The 17,037-nt window shown below is 34.0% G+C and overlaps 2 protein-coding genes across 2 annotated transcripts in view; both read right to left on the minus strand.

The window, feature by feature from the left end:
• Window positions 1-333: 333 nt before the first annotated feature.
• Window positions 334-6,677, minus strand: LOC117112694 (the record flags this gene model as incomplete). Its single annotated transcript, XM_033255835.1, is given in 3 exon segments — window positions 334-593; window positions 3,385-3,487; window positions 6,438-6,677. Coding segments are annotated over 3 exon segments (546 nt in total). The 5' UTR covers window positions 6,637-6,677.
• Window positions 6,678-10,842: 4,165 nt separating this feature from the next.
• Window positions 10,843-17,037, minus strand: part of LOC117112693 (hyalin-like) — a 20,753-nt gene continuing 14,558 nt past the window's right edge. The window contains exons 3-6 of the mRNA XM_033255834.1: window positions 14,096-14,335; window positions 12,539-12,790; window positions 11,544-11,780; window positions 10,843-10,964 (exon numbers count right to left, since the gene is read on the minus strand). Coding sequence (XP_033111725.1) covers window positions 10,843-10,964; window positions 11,544-11,780; window positions 12,539-12,790; window positions 14,096-14,335 — 851 coding nt within the window. The remainder of the gene's footprint in view (window positions 10,965-11,543; window positions 11,781-12,538; window positions 12,791-14,095; window positions 14,336-17,037) is intronic.

The following is a 17,037-nucleotide window of genomic DNA, read 5'->3' on the forward strand; positions in this document are numbered from 1 at the left end:
AACCCGATGCCATTTTCGCCACTAACAAACCATTGATCCCAATTTCTAACGTAATTATTAAGATGTTGTATCTTACTTTTTCTTTGTTAATTTTAATTGATGATTAAATGTGTGTTTGATAACTAATATAATGCGAGCTTTTCGTTTTTAGTACATTTTGATGGTAACATATTAGATTTAAAAATGCCTATTCCAGAAAGCCTATGAAGTCATTAAGGCGTAATGAATGGTGACCTACGTCTGTTGACAACAGAGAGCACCCCCCTGGCGTTGTGATGACACAACTGTAGTACTCTATAGTGAGTACACTTGTCCTTAAGCCATACTGTACCTGGCTATTGTAAACACACTACTTCTTCAGGTCAGTATATGCTGGATCTACTGACATGTACGTGTGTGGCTCTTCATAAGCTGAATTATCTTTCCTCTGTGATTCCATCTTAGGCAGTGCTGCATCATCATCAGCAATAGTCGGCAGGGTGATTTCGTACTCTGTATCACCCGGCGCATTTGTCTTTTTTGGTACTTCATAATCAGTCATGTTCATCCCTGTGGAATGCTCCATTTTCCTGTTCTTCTGAGAATAATAGAACCTAATGTGAACAAAAAATATGTTTAACTTCAACTTCATTATAAATAACAATCATAAAAACAGCATTTTCAATTGTGTCGCAGCAAATAAAAAACAAGTTGCATGATAGAATCAAGGCCAGATAAACATAGAGGATTTTGGGTCGCCAGCCCCAGGCCCACAGGCACCAATGGGGAAAAATAGATCCCCTAACCCCAGGAAAAATCACAAAAAATCTGGTTTTATTTTATTACTGTAACCACAGAGTATTTAGACCAACTTGCCACAGGCCCCACAGCCCTTTAATTTGGCCCTGGACAGAATGCAAAAAGATTTTATAATAACTCCAACACAAGATCATGGAAATAATTTACAATAAAAAAAAAGTTGATTTTCTTACCTAAAAAAGTTGAGGTCTGTAACATTTTTAAAACATTTTTTTTAAATTGATACTTTTTAGTTTACAAAAGCGACAGAACAATGTGTAGACCTTCATTTTAATTCCTTTTTTTATATTTAATTTGCTATGGTATAAACTGAAAAAGTGAATATCAATTTCCTAAAGGTAAAACATGTATAATCAAATAGATTAGATAATTAATATTCACTCTCACTGAATGAAGGTATACTTGGTTAAAATATACAATCCGAGAAGAAAAATTATACAAAGGTTTGCATGATAAAAGAGTAGAGAAATCAAAATAGGAATGAAAGCGTAATTCTGGTATTTGCTCTCAATAATTTGATAAATATTATATAACTGGCTCTTGCAAAATCAGCCGTTTGTAGAAAATTGAGTTTTTGGTGTTTTTAGATTCTGTATGAAGTTTTCTTTAAAGCAGTGTGTATTTGATAGAAATTGGTTGAGTATTAGCGAAGTTATGAATATTTAATTCATTGAATATAAGCCATGTAGGTTTGAGAAAAAAGCTATTTTAAAAATAGTTTTAATATACTTTTCAGTTAGATTTAGTTTGATATTTTGCATAAATGTTTTTCAATATATTTTCTTTTATAAAATACAAAAAGATGCAATTTTCAAAATTCTGATTCTCAAACATTTTGAATGCTTGTGGGAAATTAGAAATTGTGACAAACGGAGGGTTTTGCAAGAGTTGGTCACATATTCTTATGTTAAGGAAATTTAAATAATTTAAAAATTGCTTTACTATAAAGTGTGTATTGTACTATGAAATGTTTAGTATACATAAAGAAATTTAAACAGCAAAAGTAACCTGCAGTCTTTCTACAACAAAATAGAAGCAACTGATTTTTTCATAAAATTAATAGCCAAATACTAAACCAATTTTAAAATAGTAAATATATACAGTATGAGCAACAGGGTATCTATCTTAGTAATAGGACCTTTAAGTAGTCACTGTAAACATAATTGGCATCAGGCAGTTGCTTTCATCATTCCAGCATGTGGTTGGTAGGCAGATGAATTAATCCACTGGTGAACAACAGCTAGCAGCAACTAAATCGAGTTAGGAGAATACTGCTAATTAATTCTATAAAGACTTTTTTATGCAGCCCTTTAAAGATTAACCATAAAAGTATCCTTATAGAGAAAGATATCACTACACGGATAAGGTTAAAAGAGAACATTAGTATGGCATGGTGTGTTTACGGTGCTAAAGCACTGACAGTATTAAACTTATCAATAGGGACCAACATGTCTTCATACAGACGAAGAGGTTATTGAATACTACAATTAAGTAAAGGAAACTATGAATATCAACAAGAAATATGGTGATGTTGTAGTGATAATAAATGACTTCAATGCAAAAGTAGGAGATGAGAAAATTGAAGATGTAGTGGAGATGAACATAAACTTGCTGTCATAATAAACATATAGTGTATAAGAAGGGTGTAACTAAAACTTGGATAGGTCTAGATGAAAATGTAAAAACCAAATTTATTACATTTTTAGTAACTTCTGGAATAAAGAATAGGTGCTGGAATGTTGGTTGTAAGAGCTGGATGATGTAAGAAGAATGAAGCCTTTGAAATGTGGTGCTTCAAAAGAATTCTAAAAGTTAGTTGAACAAACACAAAATCAAGAAATTGAGTGGGAGTAGACAAGAAACTGTTGAAAGGAAACTAAAATTAGACATAAATTAGACACTCAAGTGTCAAAATGTGCATAAACACCATTAAAGGTTATATTGTGATGACAGAGGAGGGCAAGGTTCACCAACATCACAAAATAGATAGAGTAAACAGTCAGAAGACAACAAAAAGGCAAAGAGAGGACAAATGAAGGTATAGACAATGGTCATCAATATTCAGCTGCTGAAGTTTAAGATAAGTGCATACAGTATTTATAGAATGTTAAATATAACATTTGAATAGCTACAGCAGATTATCCATTTGCATGTTAAGAAAGTAAATATAATTGAAAAAATATATACATGAAACACTTTTACATTAGGATATTTGTAAAAAAAAAGTTTTATTCAGTATTTCTAATTTAGGTATTAGTTATTAGCATAGCAGATAATCTATTATAATGAATTTATAATTTCTTCTAATTAATTATTAGTGGTAATTTATTGGATGTTACTGTAAATTTTTATTTTTTTAAAATTTTTTTTTTGCATTTCTCTGACGTTTAAATTTTATAACTGTTTTTAAATATTTTGCAAATAACATTCAATTTTGCCTTTGGCCACCCCATATGTTATCATTTAATTAACATGAGAGATTTTGAAAAAATAAAGTGATAATAAAAAAATAAATTAGCATAACATTAGAAACAATAGAAAAGCAGTTTTTAACTAAAAAGCTAAAGCATGAATATATCAAAACACCTGCAAAAGAAGATTAATGCTGGAGACATCAGCAGGATGATTAAACAAAGAATTACTACTACCGCTATCAGGTAACCAGGTATTGATGATGAATTACAATTACCTTAAAAACGTAAATAAAAATACATCCTTTATAATAATTTCAAAAATGTGTCTGGATTTATATATTTTGAGAAATGAGCAAATGTATTAAAATTCATTTTGCATTATTACATAATAATATGAACTTAATTTTTAGTGGGTTCACAACAAGAAATTAACAGAAGTGGTGTCTACAAGTATAAGGGCATACTTTGTAAAAGGTTAACCGACTGGTATTGGTAATTTAAAAAAAACATTAAAAATCATACCAATTATTTCACAGGCGACACTTCACATAATTGACACATAATGATAATAAATGTCACTTTGTATTTAAATGTGGCATAAAAAATCTGATTAGACTTTTAATTCTTATTTATTTCTCAGATTTATATGCACAAAAGCAAGACTCAGTTTTTTTTAAATCACATGGAACCAACCATAAACACTGAGTAAACGCATTCCCTTCCTGGAGAGTATTTCTAATTTATGCTAGTAGTTCAACCAAGGACTTATAACTGTTACCAGGATAGGAAGCTTGAATTAGCCTTATGTGTGGTATTGTTATGCTAATGAGGCAGATAAGCACAATCTGCACAGGCTCAGAAAAACAAAAGTTTCCTTTGCACACTGCGGCCTGCACTGCGTATCGGCTAGGCGTACAGCTAGGCCTGCCAAGGAAAAGGCGTATTAAAATAAAAAATTGGCGTTTGTGAACAATACATTTTAATTATATACAAGTACCTGTAAGTAGTAAGTATAAGAATATAGTTTTAATGCACTACTTAGTTGATAACTTCATTCTAATTTGTTTTGGGTCTTTTTTCTGCATTTTTATAAGCAGTTAGACATGGCCTAGGCTAGCCTATGTGAAGATGTTCATTGTAATACTACAAAACAAAATCACATCAATTTAAAATCAAATTTGTGAACATTCTTGTCTTATATCTTAACTAGCAGATGATTTTATTGTTTTTAAGTGTGTAAGTATGAATGATTTGCATGCCAAGTGAAATTAGTACCTAAGCTTATTTGGCTTTGTTTTACCGTACCATAATTCTCGGCTAGGACTAGCTTTACGCCAAGCCGATACGCATTGCGGGCTGCAGAGTGGCTAAGGAAAGTTTTGTTTTTCTGAGCATGTGCTTATCTGGCTCATAAGGATAACAATACCACACATAAGGCTAATTCCAGTTAGACGGCTTAAACCAGCCAGCTTCCTATCCTGGTAACAGTTATAAGTCCTTGGTTGAACTACTAGCATAAATTAGAAATACAGTACTCTCCAGGAAGGGAATGCATTTACTCAGTGTTTATGGTTGGTTCCATGTGATTTTTAAAAAAAACTGAGTCTTGCTATTGTGCATATAAATCTGAAAATAAATCAGAAATAAAAGTCTAATCAGATTTTTTATGCCACATAATACAAAGTGAAATTTATTATCATTATGTATCAATTATGTGAAGTGTCGCCTGTGAAATAATTGGTATGATTTTTAATGTTTCTTTTTAAATTACCAATACCAGTCGGTTAACCTTGTGCTTATCTGGTATGCCCTTGTAGACACCACTTTTGTTAATTTCTTGTTGTGAACCCACTAAAAATTAAGTCCTTGGTTCAACATTTAATCAAGTTTCATTTCAAATTGTTAACTGCCAAAATAATTACTAAAACATTTTACTATATGTGAGTGTATATAACATTAGCTATTTTCATCCTCATTTTAAAGGCCAAAACACTTTTTGAAGTGGCTTTTAAAATTAGACTAGATTTAAACAAGTATTAAAATGTACAGCATGTGCACGGCAAGCTGCTACAAAGACGGCTTCAGTCACTGCTACAAAACCTACACAGAGTTGGTTTTTCTGATAAAAGTAAACATTCTACAGAATCAATATTATTAAAAATGGATTATTTCACATTATTACCTAGCATTTTAAACTCATTATTTATTCAGTTTCTACCACTGACATGTTGTTTAATACAGCGTTCCGCAAACTTTTTACTTCACGGCCTATTTACGATTTAATACATCAAGCCGCAGCCCAGCAGCCCAGCCGCGCCAGGGACCAACATACCAAATCCTGGCAAAAACTTTTTATCATGAAGCCTCCATACAATATTTTGACATCATTATCTGTTCTCTCAGTGATAAAATTTCATTGTATACAAATTAAATAATATTATATTAATTAAATAATACTGTACATTTGTGTCCTCCACACCCACAATTTTTTTTTTTTCCTACAATGATTCAACCAAACACAGTTCAGCCACACACGTCATAGCTTTCTCCTTCTTCCAAAAACTTTTACGCACACTCTGTTACTCCGCAAATTTGAAAGACTACCGTACTAATAATACAGGTATTATGTTTAGTAATAAAGTATCCACATGGGCATTCGGTTATCAAGAAATATGTGATGTTGTTTACTGTAGTGATCTTTCTAAGACAGGTCTTATATTTATTTCTATCTTTAGCTCATGACTCATCCCATCATTCCTCCATACCGGATTTACTGGATCTTACAGGGTTAATACTAGACGATAACATAGTGTCTAGCTGCCGAGGGGGCATAGACAAAAAAACCGCTTATAACTCAAATATCACGCATCACCTGGCACTTTAGCGGCATGTGCAAGTGATGCATTCGCTTTCTTAAAAACTCTGTCCATGATGAAATGTCTCTTTGTTAGTTTTTTTTCTATTTCCAGACGGCTTCACGGCCCTCCAAAAATGTTTCGTGGCCCCCGCGGACCATAGTTTGTGGAACATCGGTTTAATAGTATAAACATATTTGAGCATGAAATTAATAAATGTTTTAAGTAAAGTGCTTAATACTGTTTTTTTATGTATTCCATTGTGTAAGCGGTCGGCTTTCAGTTGTCGAGTGAATTAAAACAAAATATAATGGAGAAATATTATTTTGAAATTATATTAAGGAAGAGATAATAGTATACTGTAACTTACCAACAACACCGACAACAAACATACAACTGCCTTCATTTTTAGCAGCATCAGTAGCAGAACAAGTAACATTTGTAGCTGCACCAGCATTAAATGAAGAACCAGGAGATGGAGTACATGTAGCTGACAGACCAGTATCAACATTGTCACTGACTGTTGGGTCATTCCAGGTCACTGTAGCTTGACTCATTTCTGTACTCATGACAAGGTTTTCAGGGCATGTCACACTAGGATTTAAATTATCTTCTGTAAATAGTTTGGAAAAATATGTCATTAAAATACAATTTCAATAAACTTCTTCATATTGACAGAAAAATGTATTAAAAAGACTGACAAACTAACATGTAAGCCAGACACAAACTGCATCTGATGGCTGGAAAACACTTTCATGGAGACTGCAACGTAACAAGATGCGCCCAAAGGACTCCACGACGGTCCACACACAGTGTTGCGCTCTCAAGTGCTTAAACAGAGCACAGTTTGATTCGTTGGCCAGCCATCAGCAACTGACTGCCAAAGCAGTTGTGCCTAAGCTTTAGGCTACTTTATGTGCTTTTATTTACTTGTGCACCATTTTCACTGAATTTGAATGAAAATTCCGGAGAACCTGGCAACTACCACTAGTGGAGTCCCAGGGACCTTGGCATTTCGCTCTATGTAGTTACCAGTGTTTACTGTGCTCTGTGACTGGTGCACGACTTTGTTATTGTAGAGCCCTATGCTATTCTTTGAAAACAAAATGCCAAAAAAAATAAAATAAAATAAAAAAAATAAGCACATAAAACCCTGGTGTTTTTTTGGTGGTCAAACTACTCAAAAGATTTGTGTGGAAAAAACGAAATTTGATCAGCCTAGGCTGCTGGATGTCCGCTCAGTAAAACGTTGCAAGACGTTGGTGACGCTATTTCATAGACCCAATAAAATGGTGTATAGAAATCTTCAATATTGAAAAGTTACCATGCTTTTACTAACATCAAAATTATAAACATAACACAAACCAAATACTGTATTTTAAAAACCACGACAAGTGTAAACTATCAAACTATTAAAGACTTTAACACATACATTAACTGTAAACATACAGCTACCTGTATTAAGAGCTGAATCAGTAGCAGAACAAGTGACATCAATTAAACCAAGACTAAACGATGAACCAGAAGATGGAGTAGAGGCTGATAGACCAGTATCAACATTGTTAGTAACTGGTGGGTCATCCCAGGTCACTGTAGCTTGGCTTGAGGACGTACTCATGGCAACGTTACTGGGGCATGTCAGACTAGGATTTACATTGTCTTCTGTACGGCAGCGGAACGTTGAAAATTGGGGGGGGGGCCATTTCAGAAGGTACAGTATGAGAGCGAAGTGAGCATCTAGACTGGGGGACAGAGGGCCCGCCAAGGGCCCCCAGTGGGGGGCTACGGATATTTGACAAAGTTATTTTATAGGCATCAAGCTACTGTAATATGATTTCATATTTGTTGTAATTTCCAGTGGTGGATCCAGGAATTCGAAATAGAAGGGCCCAGTGAGGGTACCATACTTTCACAGATAGAAGATCTATACTAACTCAGCTCCACCATGGTTTAGCCTCCCTCTCCCCCTTGAACGCGCCACAGATTTACCAACAAAGTCGAAGTCCAGATTGCTTCCATGACCTCAATGAATTATTTATCACGAGGGTTATCCTTGATATAGGTTTAACGACAAAAACTTCACTTTTCACCCAATGGATAAAAATTACCCTTCTATGTAGCCCGGATATGATAATCTAACTGTGGCGGGTCCAGGAAGTCGAAATAGAGGGGTTCCAAGGTCTTGCGCAAATAGAATGTCCACCCGCTTAGCCCCACACTGCCACAGCCCCACAACTTTTGTGGGGCCGTAAAAAAATAATTATAATCATGGCACCTCTAGATGGCCGGAAATGGCACTCTCAGATTAAAAGTTGAATACAATATGGTCTGTTTTCTCCATTTTTTTAAATAATTTTGAAAAAAATAGGAGGATGGGGTCTTATAACAATTGTCATAGTCTATCATTTTGTTTCACAAATGTTTAATTCCTAATGTCAAGCGAAATGTTTTTTTCTTTACTCAATACAGTCTTTACAACCTCTAACACATTAACTGCATTGTACTATAAATTTTGTACTGTAGTTAACCTTCAGAGAACTTTATTTTTAAAAATGGCCTAATTAAAGTATCCTATTTTTTTCGTCAAATTAGATGGAGTTTAAATGTGGTTATATTACGCTAGTTTAAAGGTTACATTTACTAAACATCTTCGTGGTTAGCATAAAGAGAACTAGAACGTCACTCAATTAAGAGTGCCTACCTCCCCCTGAACCATATGCCTAAATACAGAATTCACAAATGCAGGCGATTTTTTCTTCATGCTCGAGGGTGCGTTTCAAGGAAACTTTACAGAAGCATGTATACAGACGTCAGTAAAAATTTTGTTGCTCAACTCAAAAAAGAAACTTGTAATGTTCATTAGAAAATGAAAAAAAAATCTATATATTATAATAATAATAATAGTAGGTCAATTTATAAGGTGCAAATAAACAAGGTGTAAGCACCAAATAATAATAATAATAATAATAATAGCCTAAATTGTTGTCAATCAAAAATGGTACGAACATGAACTAGAGAATGATGAATGTAAAGTATTATGGGATTGTACGATACAGACTGATCATGTAATAGATGCAAGAAGACCAGATATGATTGTAGTTGAAAAGAAAATTAAACGTTGCCAAATCATAGATTTTGCAATAATGTACAATAGTCGCATTGAAGAGAAAGATGGAGAAAATGAGTAAGTATCAGGATTTAGCAAGAGAACTGAGGAAATTATGGAAAATTAAAACAGTGGTCATTCCTGTTGTAATTGGGACATTTGGAACAGTTACAAAGAAATGGAACAAATTGGTATAGATACCAGAACAGATGAACTTCAGAAAAGTGTGATTCTGAACATGGCAAGGATCCTCAGGAAGGTCCTAGAAGTTTGAGGAGACTTGTTGTCACCAAGCTTTAGAAATAATGAAATTCCATTGGATATTGATCCAATGTGGGATACCAATAATAATAGCCTATAATAATAATAATGACTATTGCAACGTTCGTAAAATGTTTGTCACTGGTGCTGGGAACAGCCACAAAAGTGGGATATCGGTATTAAAAAAAATATGTCATAAAAAATGCAATAAATGCCGGAAAAATATACTGTTGGAGAACAAAGACTGATATACTAAACATGTATAGATTAAAAGTTTCCCATGCGAATAAAATAGACGAACGGTACTAGGTAAAGACAGCTTGGTTTCTTGCCTCAAACAAGGTATCCATTCGTAGAAGTCTTATGAATATAAGCCTATCCAAGTGAACATAAATGGGTCGGGGACCAGGACATACCTTTCACTTTAGATTGAAATATGTTAAATGCAGACACACACGCAAGTAGAATAAATCAAAACTTAACGAAAATATGAAAGAAGCATAGGAAGACAGAAGAATAGGAAAGAAATTTGGAGCGGCTGAAATATTTACTGAAAATAATCAAATAATCATTTTGTTATTATTGCATCACATTTTTGTGAAAATTTGTTGGCACTAATCGTCAGAGGTCAAGGTAACGGCAGACTACATATTTCATATATTCGACACTGCTGGCTTTGAGCACTGGTCAGATCTTGTCCAATGAAATTACACACTTAACTCGCTTTAAGGTAAGACATTCTTATATTTCACAATATTTTTATTATTTCTGTTGTCTATCATAAGCTATACTCTCTTCATATAAAGAAATCTTGGAAATCATGTAAGGTCGAGTGTTCGATGTTTGTCGATTTCGCTAAAGCATTCGACACCATTCCATGAGAGGACCTTTTTCTTCTCCTGGTCAGATACAGGATCCCTTCAAAGTTTATATCACTTCCAGCCAATTCCATGATGGCATGTTTGCCGAGTTCTGCATAGGCGGCAAGAAATCAGATGTATTCCGGGTTGCGCAAGGTGTGAAACAAGGTTGCCCGTTAGCACCCATACTTTCTACAGTTTTCTTGTCCGCAGTTTTAGAGCTCACCAACCAACATCTTGTGGAATTGGTCTACATCTGCACTAGGGTAGGCAAAGTCTTCAACTTGGCTCGACTAAAGGCCAAATCCAAAGTCCACACTATTCTTGTTCGCGAGCTGTTCTATACTGATGACACCGCCTTTGTTGCACATAACCACAATGACTAGCAGAAGATTTTTGATATATTCACTCATGTTGCCAGTGACCTAGGGCTCTCTATAAATGCTTCAAATTCTCAAGTTGTTTTCACTGCTTCAACATCACTCAAGGACATACCTTCAGTTCTGATCAACAACACCCCACTGTCTATGGTTGACACTTTCACTTACCTAGGGAGTTCTATAGCGGCCGACAGCAGCATCGACTTTGAGATTAATGCCCAAGTTAAGGCAGCTTGTGCAACTTTTTCGTGTCTGCACCATTGCCTCTAGCCACAAAGAAACATCCATCGCTTGACGAAATGCAAGAAAATTTATGATTATGGCACCTCTAGATGGCCGGAAATGGCACTCTTCGATTCAAAATTTGAGTAAAATTTTCTTTTTTTCTCATTTTTTTAAAATTTTGAAATATTTAGATGGGACCCAGGCCGGCTGGGCCACCTTTGAATCCGCTACTCTAAATGATATTTTTTATCACTATTTAACATTTTTTCACCCTACTTTTTTGTGCTTATTGAATATAAAGATGTTTTGATGTTGAATACATTACAATAATGTCCATAATTTTGCATGATGCAGGGATGTAGTTATGGAGGACGGAGGTGGGCAGGGGCCAGCCAACCTTGAAGTTTTCCACCAAGTCTAAAGCTAATTTCATGGTCCTCAACCCACCCTTATTCCATCCTTAAAATCCAATCTTATTATTTTGAGTTTACTCAATGTTATCACCCACCCATCCTTAAAATGTTTATCACCCATTTTTAGTTTTCTAGCTACAACCTTGATGATGCGATAAAATATTTGGAGAAAATTTTCCATATATTGGGAGAAATTATACTTGCTGCAGAAACATGGCCTTGGAGACTTACCAATGATACGAACTGTAAACATACAGCTACCTGTATTAAAAGCTGAATCAGTAGCAAAACAAGTGACATCATTTGAACCAAGACTAAATGATGAATTAGAAGATGAAGTACAAGTAGCTGACAAACCAGTATCAACATTGTCACTGACTGTTGGGTCATTCCAGGTCACTGTAGCTTGGCTTGAGGATGTACTCATGGAAATATCCTCAGGACATGCTAAATTGGGACTCTCATTGTCTAGAACATAAAAAAACAAACAAATTCAAAAATTTATGTTAATATTTCTTCAAATATTCAAATTAATTCTTGTCAATGATTCAAACCCCTTAAATTACTATTTAATTGAACTGAATTGAATTGAATTTATAATTTACATTAATATTTATTTATTAGGAAAAACTACAGCAGCATGAATAGATTAAATATAATGAATAAAATTGATATGGTATGAACAATAGGCCTACCATTAAAAAAAAAATCCCATAATGTGAAGGGTTAAAATTAAGAAGATTATTTTACACGAATAACCACACTCAGTGGACTTATAATATAAATTCTAAAGGCAGGCACACTGCATCTGACAGTTGTCGGCAAACACAATTCCACAGAGAACAAAATTGAATGAATTGTGCGCAATTTTTTTAATGATGATCTACTGAAACTGCCACCAACTATCAGCTGATATATGAAGCGCTCACAGAGAGTGGACATGGATTCACCTGCCAACAGCCATACAATAATTGTATGGAGCAGCGTGTGGCCAGCTTAATGATCAAGACAAAAAAGCCAATAATAGTGTCCCTTTTTACTCCAGGTTTAAAAATATGATTATATAATCAATTCAAAAAGTGTCCCCGTTGCCTTAATGGGGCGGGGAAGGGGGTTTGGCCATAGTGTTAAAAGATATACTTCATTTCACAAAAAAAGTGTCCTTTGAATAGGGGCTCTACTCTATCTGAATATTACAAATGGTTTCATAAATGAGCAAAACTTACCATGGACTAAAACAGTAATTGTGCAGGAACCAACATTGCCATTACTGTCAGTTGCAGTACACATAGCAGTATTGGTACCAAGTGAAAATGATGAACCAGAAGGTGGAGTACAAGTAGCTGTCAAGCCAGTGTCAATATCATCAGTTACTGTTGGCTGACGCCAAGTTGCAGTTGCTGTTGATTGGCCTGGAGATGTACCTTGTAAAATATCACTATCAATACAGGTCACAACTGGGCCTTCTGGTACAGGCACTGTTGGTAAAAAAAAAAAAAGCATTTATAGTATAGAGATAAACAGACATTTTGGAATCACTACCATATTGTTGTTATTATACTCACAGTATATCATTATATGGCATCTAGGAAATATACAGTATGCTAAAAGAAATAATAGTGACCATCTTGAGAGAAAATATGAAAATGTGTCTCAATTCATCCCCAATTCAATATTTTTTTTGGTACAAACTTTAGACAAAGGTGGAAACCATTTTTATCATAGAAACAATCCTAGACTAGTTGATAACAGTTGACATACAAAAATAAACTGAAATTTAAATTAAACAGAATGCCATTTACTTTTAAAGTAACCTGTAACTTTGGACAAAATACTGTCTAATAGGAATTTAATCAGGTTTATTTTTTATTGGTAACCTGGTCGTAACAAATTTTCAAAATTTTTAGACATTAAGGCGAGACTTTTTTATTCCTTGTTTCGCATAATTATTTTTCTGATCATCAGAGAAGGGCGGAATAAAAATAAAAATAAAATTTTGTTTTCTTATTTAGAAAATGGTTTATCCAAAAACATCCAGACGGAGGATAAACTAAAAATAATTTTTTATTTCATTGGTGAACATAAAATAGAATGTTACATGTTTCAAATTTATATAATTAGGAAGAAATATACATATCTTATCTTTGGAGATTTCAAGGCAGCAGAGGTCATAATAAAAATAAAGAAAAAACTTTTTTGTTTTTCTGAAGTTTCCATTTTTTCGTGGCAGTGGGTGCGCTAATTGGCCAAAAATAAAATTTATTTTTATTCGAAATCATCAATATTTGCAGTCGGCGGGTTCGCTAAACAAGGTATAAAAAAAGTTTTTCCTAATGGGTCATTCTCATTATTGGGTCAACCTCAGGCTGCAGTATGTAGCTATGTCATCAGGTCATCCATGTCACATTGGGATTGAAATCTGCTTGTTGTGACCAATCCAATTGGTCAGTTGTCTGAATTAGTTCAGGGGAGCTGGACTGAACACCACTACAGTAGTAAGTTCCAGTATTCAATTTATTCATTACTTTAACATTATCAAATACACAAACCCAAAACATAAGAAATAATATTAAAAACATGGATAGTCATATACAGCTAATGAATATGGTAATATAAATGAAAAAATATTAAGAGACATTTAGACATTAATTATAAATATAAATGTCTAAAATTCTATAAAACCTTGGATAGTCTAGAGCAATAAACATGAAGATATAAAACTTCACAATAATACAAAATGTTTCAAATCATCAATAAATAACAGACAAATCAATATAATTTACCTTCAACATTGACAGCAAACATGCAACTGCCTACATTATTAGCAGCATCAGCAGCAGAACAAGTAACAGAATTTGAACCAACATCAAATGAGTAACCAGAAGGTGGAATACAAGTAGCTGACAGACCAATATTAACATTGTCACTGACTGCTGGGTGACCCCAGGTCACTGTAGCTTGATTTGAAGCTGCAGCAATCTCTGTAATGTCATCAGGGCAGGTTACACTTGGAAGTTCATTATCTAGTAAAACAGTTATTAAAAGCTGATTACTCTGTATTCAAATAGTAATTGAAATTTTTTTTACAAAATTGTTTTCATTAATTTAGTTTCCGATATTTTTTTTTTTTTTTTTTTGTAATTGGTTGATTATAGTTAGTCACTAGTGTTCTCTTATTTACATACAAGGTTATGATTAGATAGTGAAGATCATATTTTTACATGTTTGTCAGGATTAATTTAAACTATACTGAGGGCAGCTGCCAATTAAATTTGCTCCCTATAAAAGACTTGTTATTTTGTTTTTAAATACAATAATAATAATATGCAATTATAGTCATGTTATGAGGACACTATAGGAAACAGAAGCCTAAGGAACTGTAGCGTCTCTACTATTTGTATTTAAACCGCAATATTCAATTTGTATAATCTTTCATATTTCATTTGTAAACCTTACTCTATGTATACACTGTATTATTACTATATTCAGCTTAAGTTCAACTAAGGACAGCAACCTGTTTCCTTATGTTACCAGGAACTTAGTTAGATGACAAATAAGTCAGTAATGTACCATGGTAAACTTATTCCACTTTTATTAACTAAAACAATGACATCATGTAATCATCCTTAATTCATATTGATCAAGTATTACATCATCTTTTGAATCATCCCAAATATAATAAGGAGTGCTACCCCAATATAACACAGTATTCCTATTGCTATACACTTTTTCACATTGTTCTCATTCGGATTACTACCTCAACTGTACTTTGCAATATTTTATTTGGTTTGATTTCATCGATAGCCAAGGTTTGATTTCATCAATACCCAAGTGTTTTTGTAGCTTACAATAAGCATTTTTTCACTGGAAATAAATTATATTACATCTATTAATGTTGGTTTGTTGTATTCTTCCCGTTGCGCCATACAACAACTAAAGAACCATTATTTACTGAAAAAATTGCACGAAGCCCGCAGGGCTTAAAGGCAATTTTTGAAGGAGTGGAGTTGAATAGCTTGGAGGTTAAAATGTTTGCTGTCTAATCACAGGGCCCTGGGGTCAATTCCTGTCATGGTAACATGATTTTTTCTCACAACCAAAACAACTTCACTCCATAAGCCTCAAAGACACTGGTCTATGTAAAGCATCATGTGTTTATGTCATATGAACTGATTGCCACCTATCTAATATAACAGTGATTAAGTCGCTATTGGTAATCCTTGGCCTGAAGGAATAAAATAAAATAAATAAATAAAAAAATTGTTAAGTAAATAATGGCTCTGAAGGACTTCTATTTTGTATGAGTACGAAATTACTTGACTATAATTGCTTTATAAGTCAGTTGTTGTCACCTTTTCTATGGCCCTTTAATCAAACTGCTAGTTGTAGATTGGATGCTATAATCATAACAAACTGCTGGTTGCAGTGACCGGTTGCTCAGTGATCAATACATTATACTGTGTGTATGCATTAGCAGTGCGTATTAGAATGATTTGTTAGAACGCAGACTGACACCCTTCGCGCAGCTCTTAGTAATACAAGATGATGAATAAATTGATTGTGGTTAATGAAGTTTTTTTGGGTTATTAGGTTGGCCCAACCTCATGGTAGACATTTGTTTAATAAATTAAAATGTATTGTAAACATTATAATTAATTACAGTAATTTAGTGTTGTTTTATTTTTTCAGTACTGTGTCTTCAATCACCTTATTATTCCATAACCATAATGCGGAGGCCTTACTAAGCCTTGCCTAGGACAGTTTTGCCTTCATTCCTGTTAACCTGCGCCATAGAGTGAGACTTGTTACAGTAGGTTCGTTGTGTGCCTTCAAAGCTTGGAATAGTAACGAAATATAATTCACGATGTAAAATCACCCCAGCTTTGAGCTTTTTGCAAACGAGATGCAAAAAACTGGAGGCATTATCGAATTAGTGATCAGTCGGGTATAGGCAAATTCATGTCATCGAGTTTATACTTCCTCAAGATAATTTCCACTTTGACACATAGAGCCTGCCATTATATAACTAGACACTAGAACAATTAATTGCCTTCAAGTCTAGTTCACTTTTCATGACTACTGTACAAAACAATTTACTTTCCAATATATGCTTACTTTTCCATAATATCATACATGCTGGACCCTGGGGCATTGCAGTTAGTGGATTCGAATAGCAGCTCTGACAGTCGCCCAGAGGTTCACATGGTTTTTGGTGGCAGGAAAAAGTAACTGTTTGCAGGCGTGCCCCAAAATCTAGAGCCTTTGTATTTAACAGATTTACAGTATAGAGTATTTGTAAAATAAATGACATTTTTTATTACACTTAACATTTTTTTTTTACCCTAATGGTCTGGTTCTCTACAAAGGTATGGGTTACCATCAGATAACCATCTGGTGATGACCCATTAATTAAGAGTTTAAATATTGAATCCCAGCACGATGGCATGTATTTCTTTATTTGGAGTTTGTATTATTCTCATCTAAAACTAATCAGTGAACCTTTTGGTTTTTGGAAAATACTGACTAGAAAAAAGCAGTTCGCCAGTGTTGACACACTGTGATTTGATTAGGCGCCCTCTATGGGCGGTCTCTCGATACTCCATCTTGGATTGATCGGACCGTTGTTTTGTTGGCTGTAATAAAGCTTTGTTGTACACTACTGCTCTCTTATACACATCTAGATGTGTATAAGAGACAGGTACTTTGCAATATTTTATTTGTTTGA

Source organism: Anneissia japonica, unplaced genomic scaffold (assembly GCF_011630105.1).
Source record: "Anneissia japonica isolate Jap-2015-1 unplaced genomic scaffold, ASM1163010v1 scaffold288224_len95395_cov107, whole genome shotgun sequence".
NCBI lineage: Eukaryota > Metazoa > Echinodermata > Crinoidea > Comatulida > Comatulidae > Anneissia > Anneissia japonica.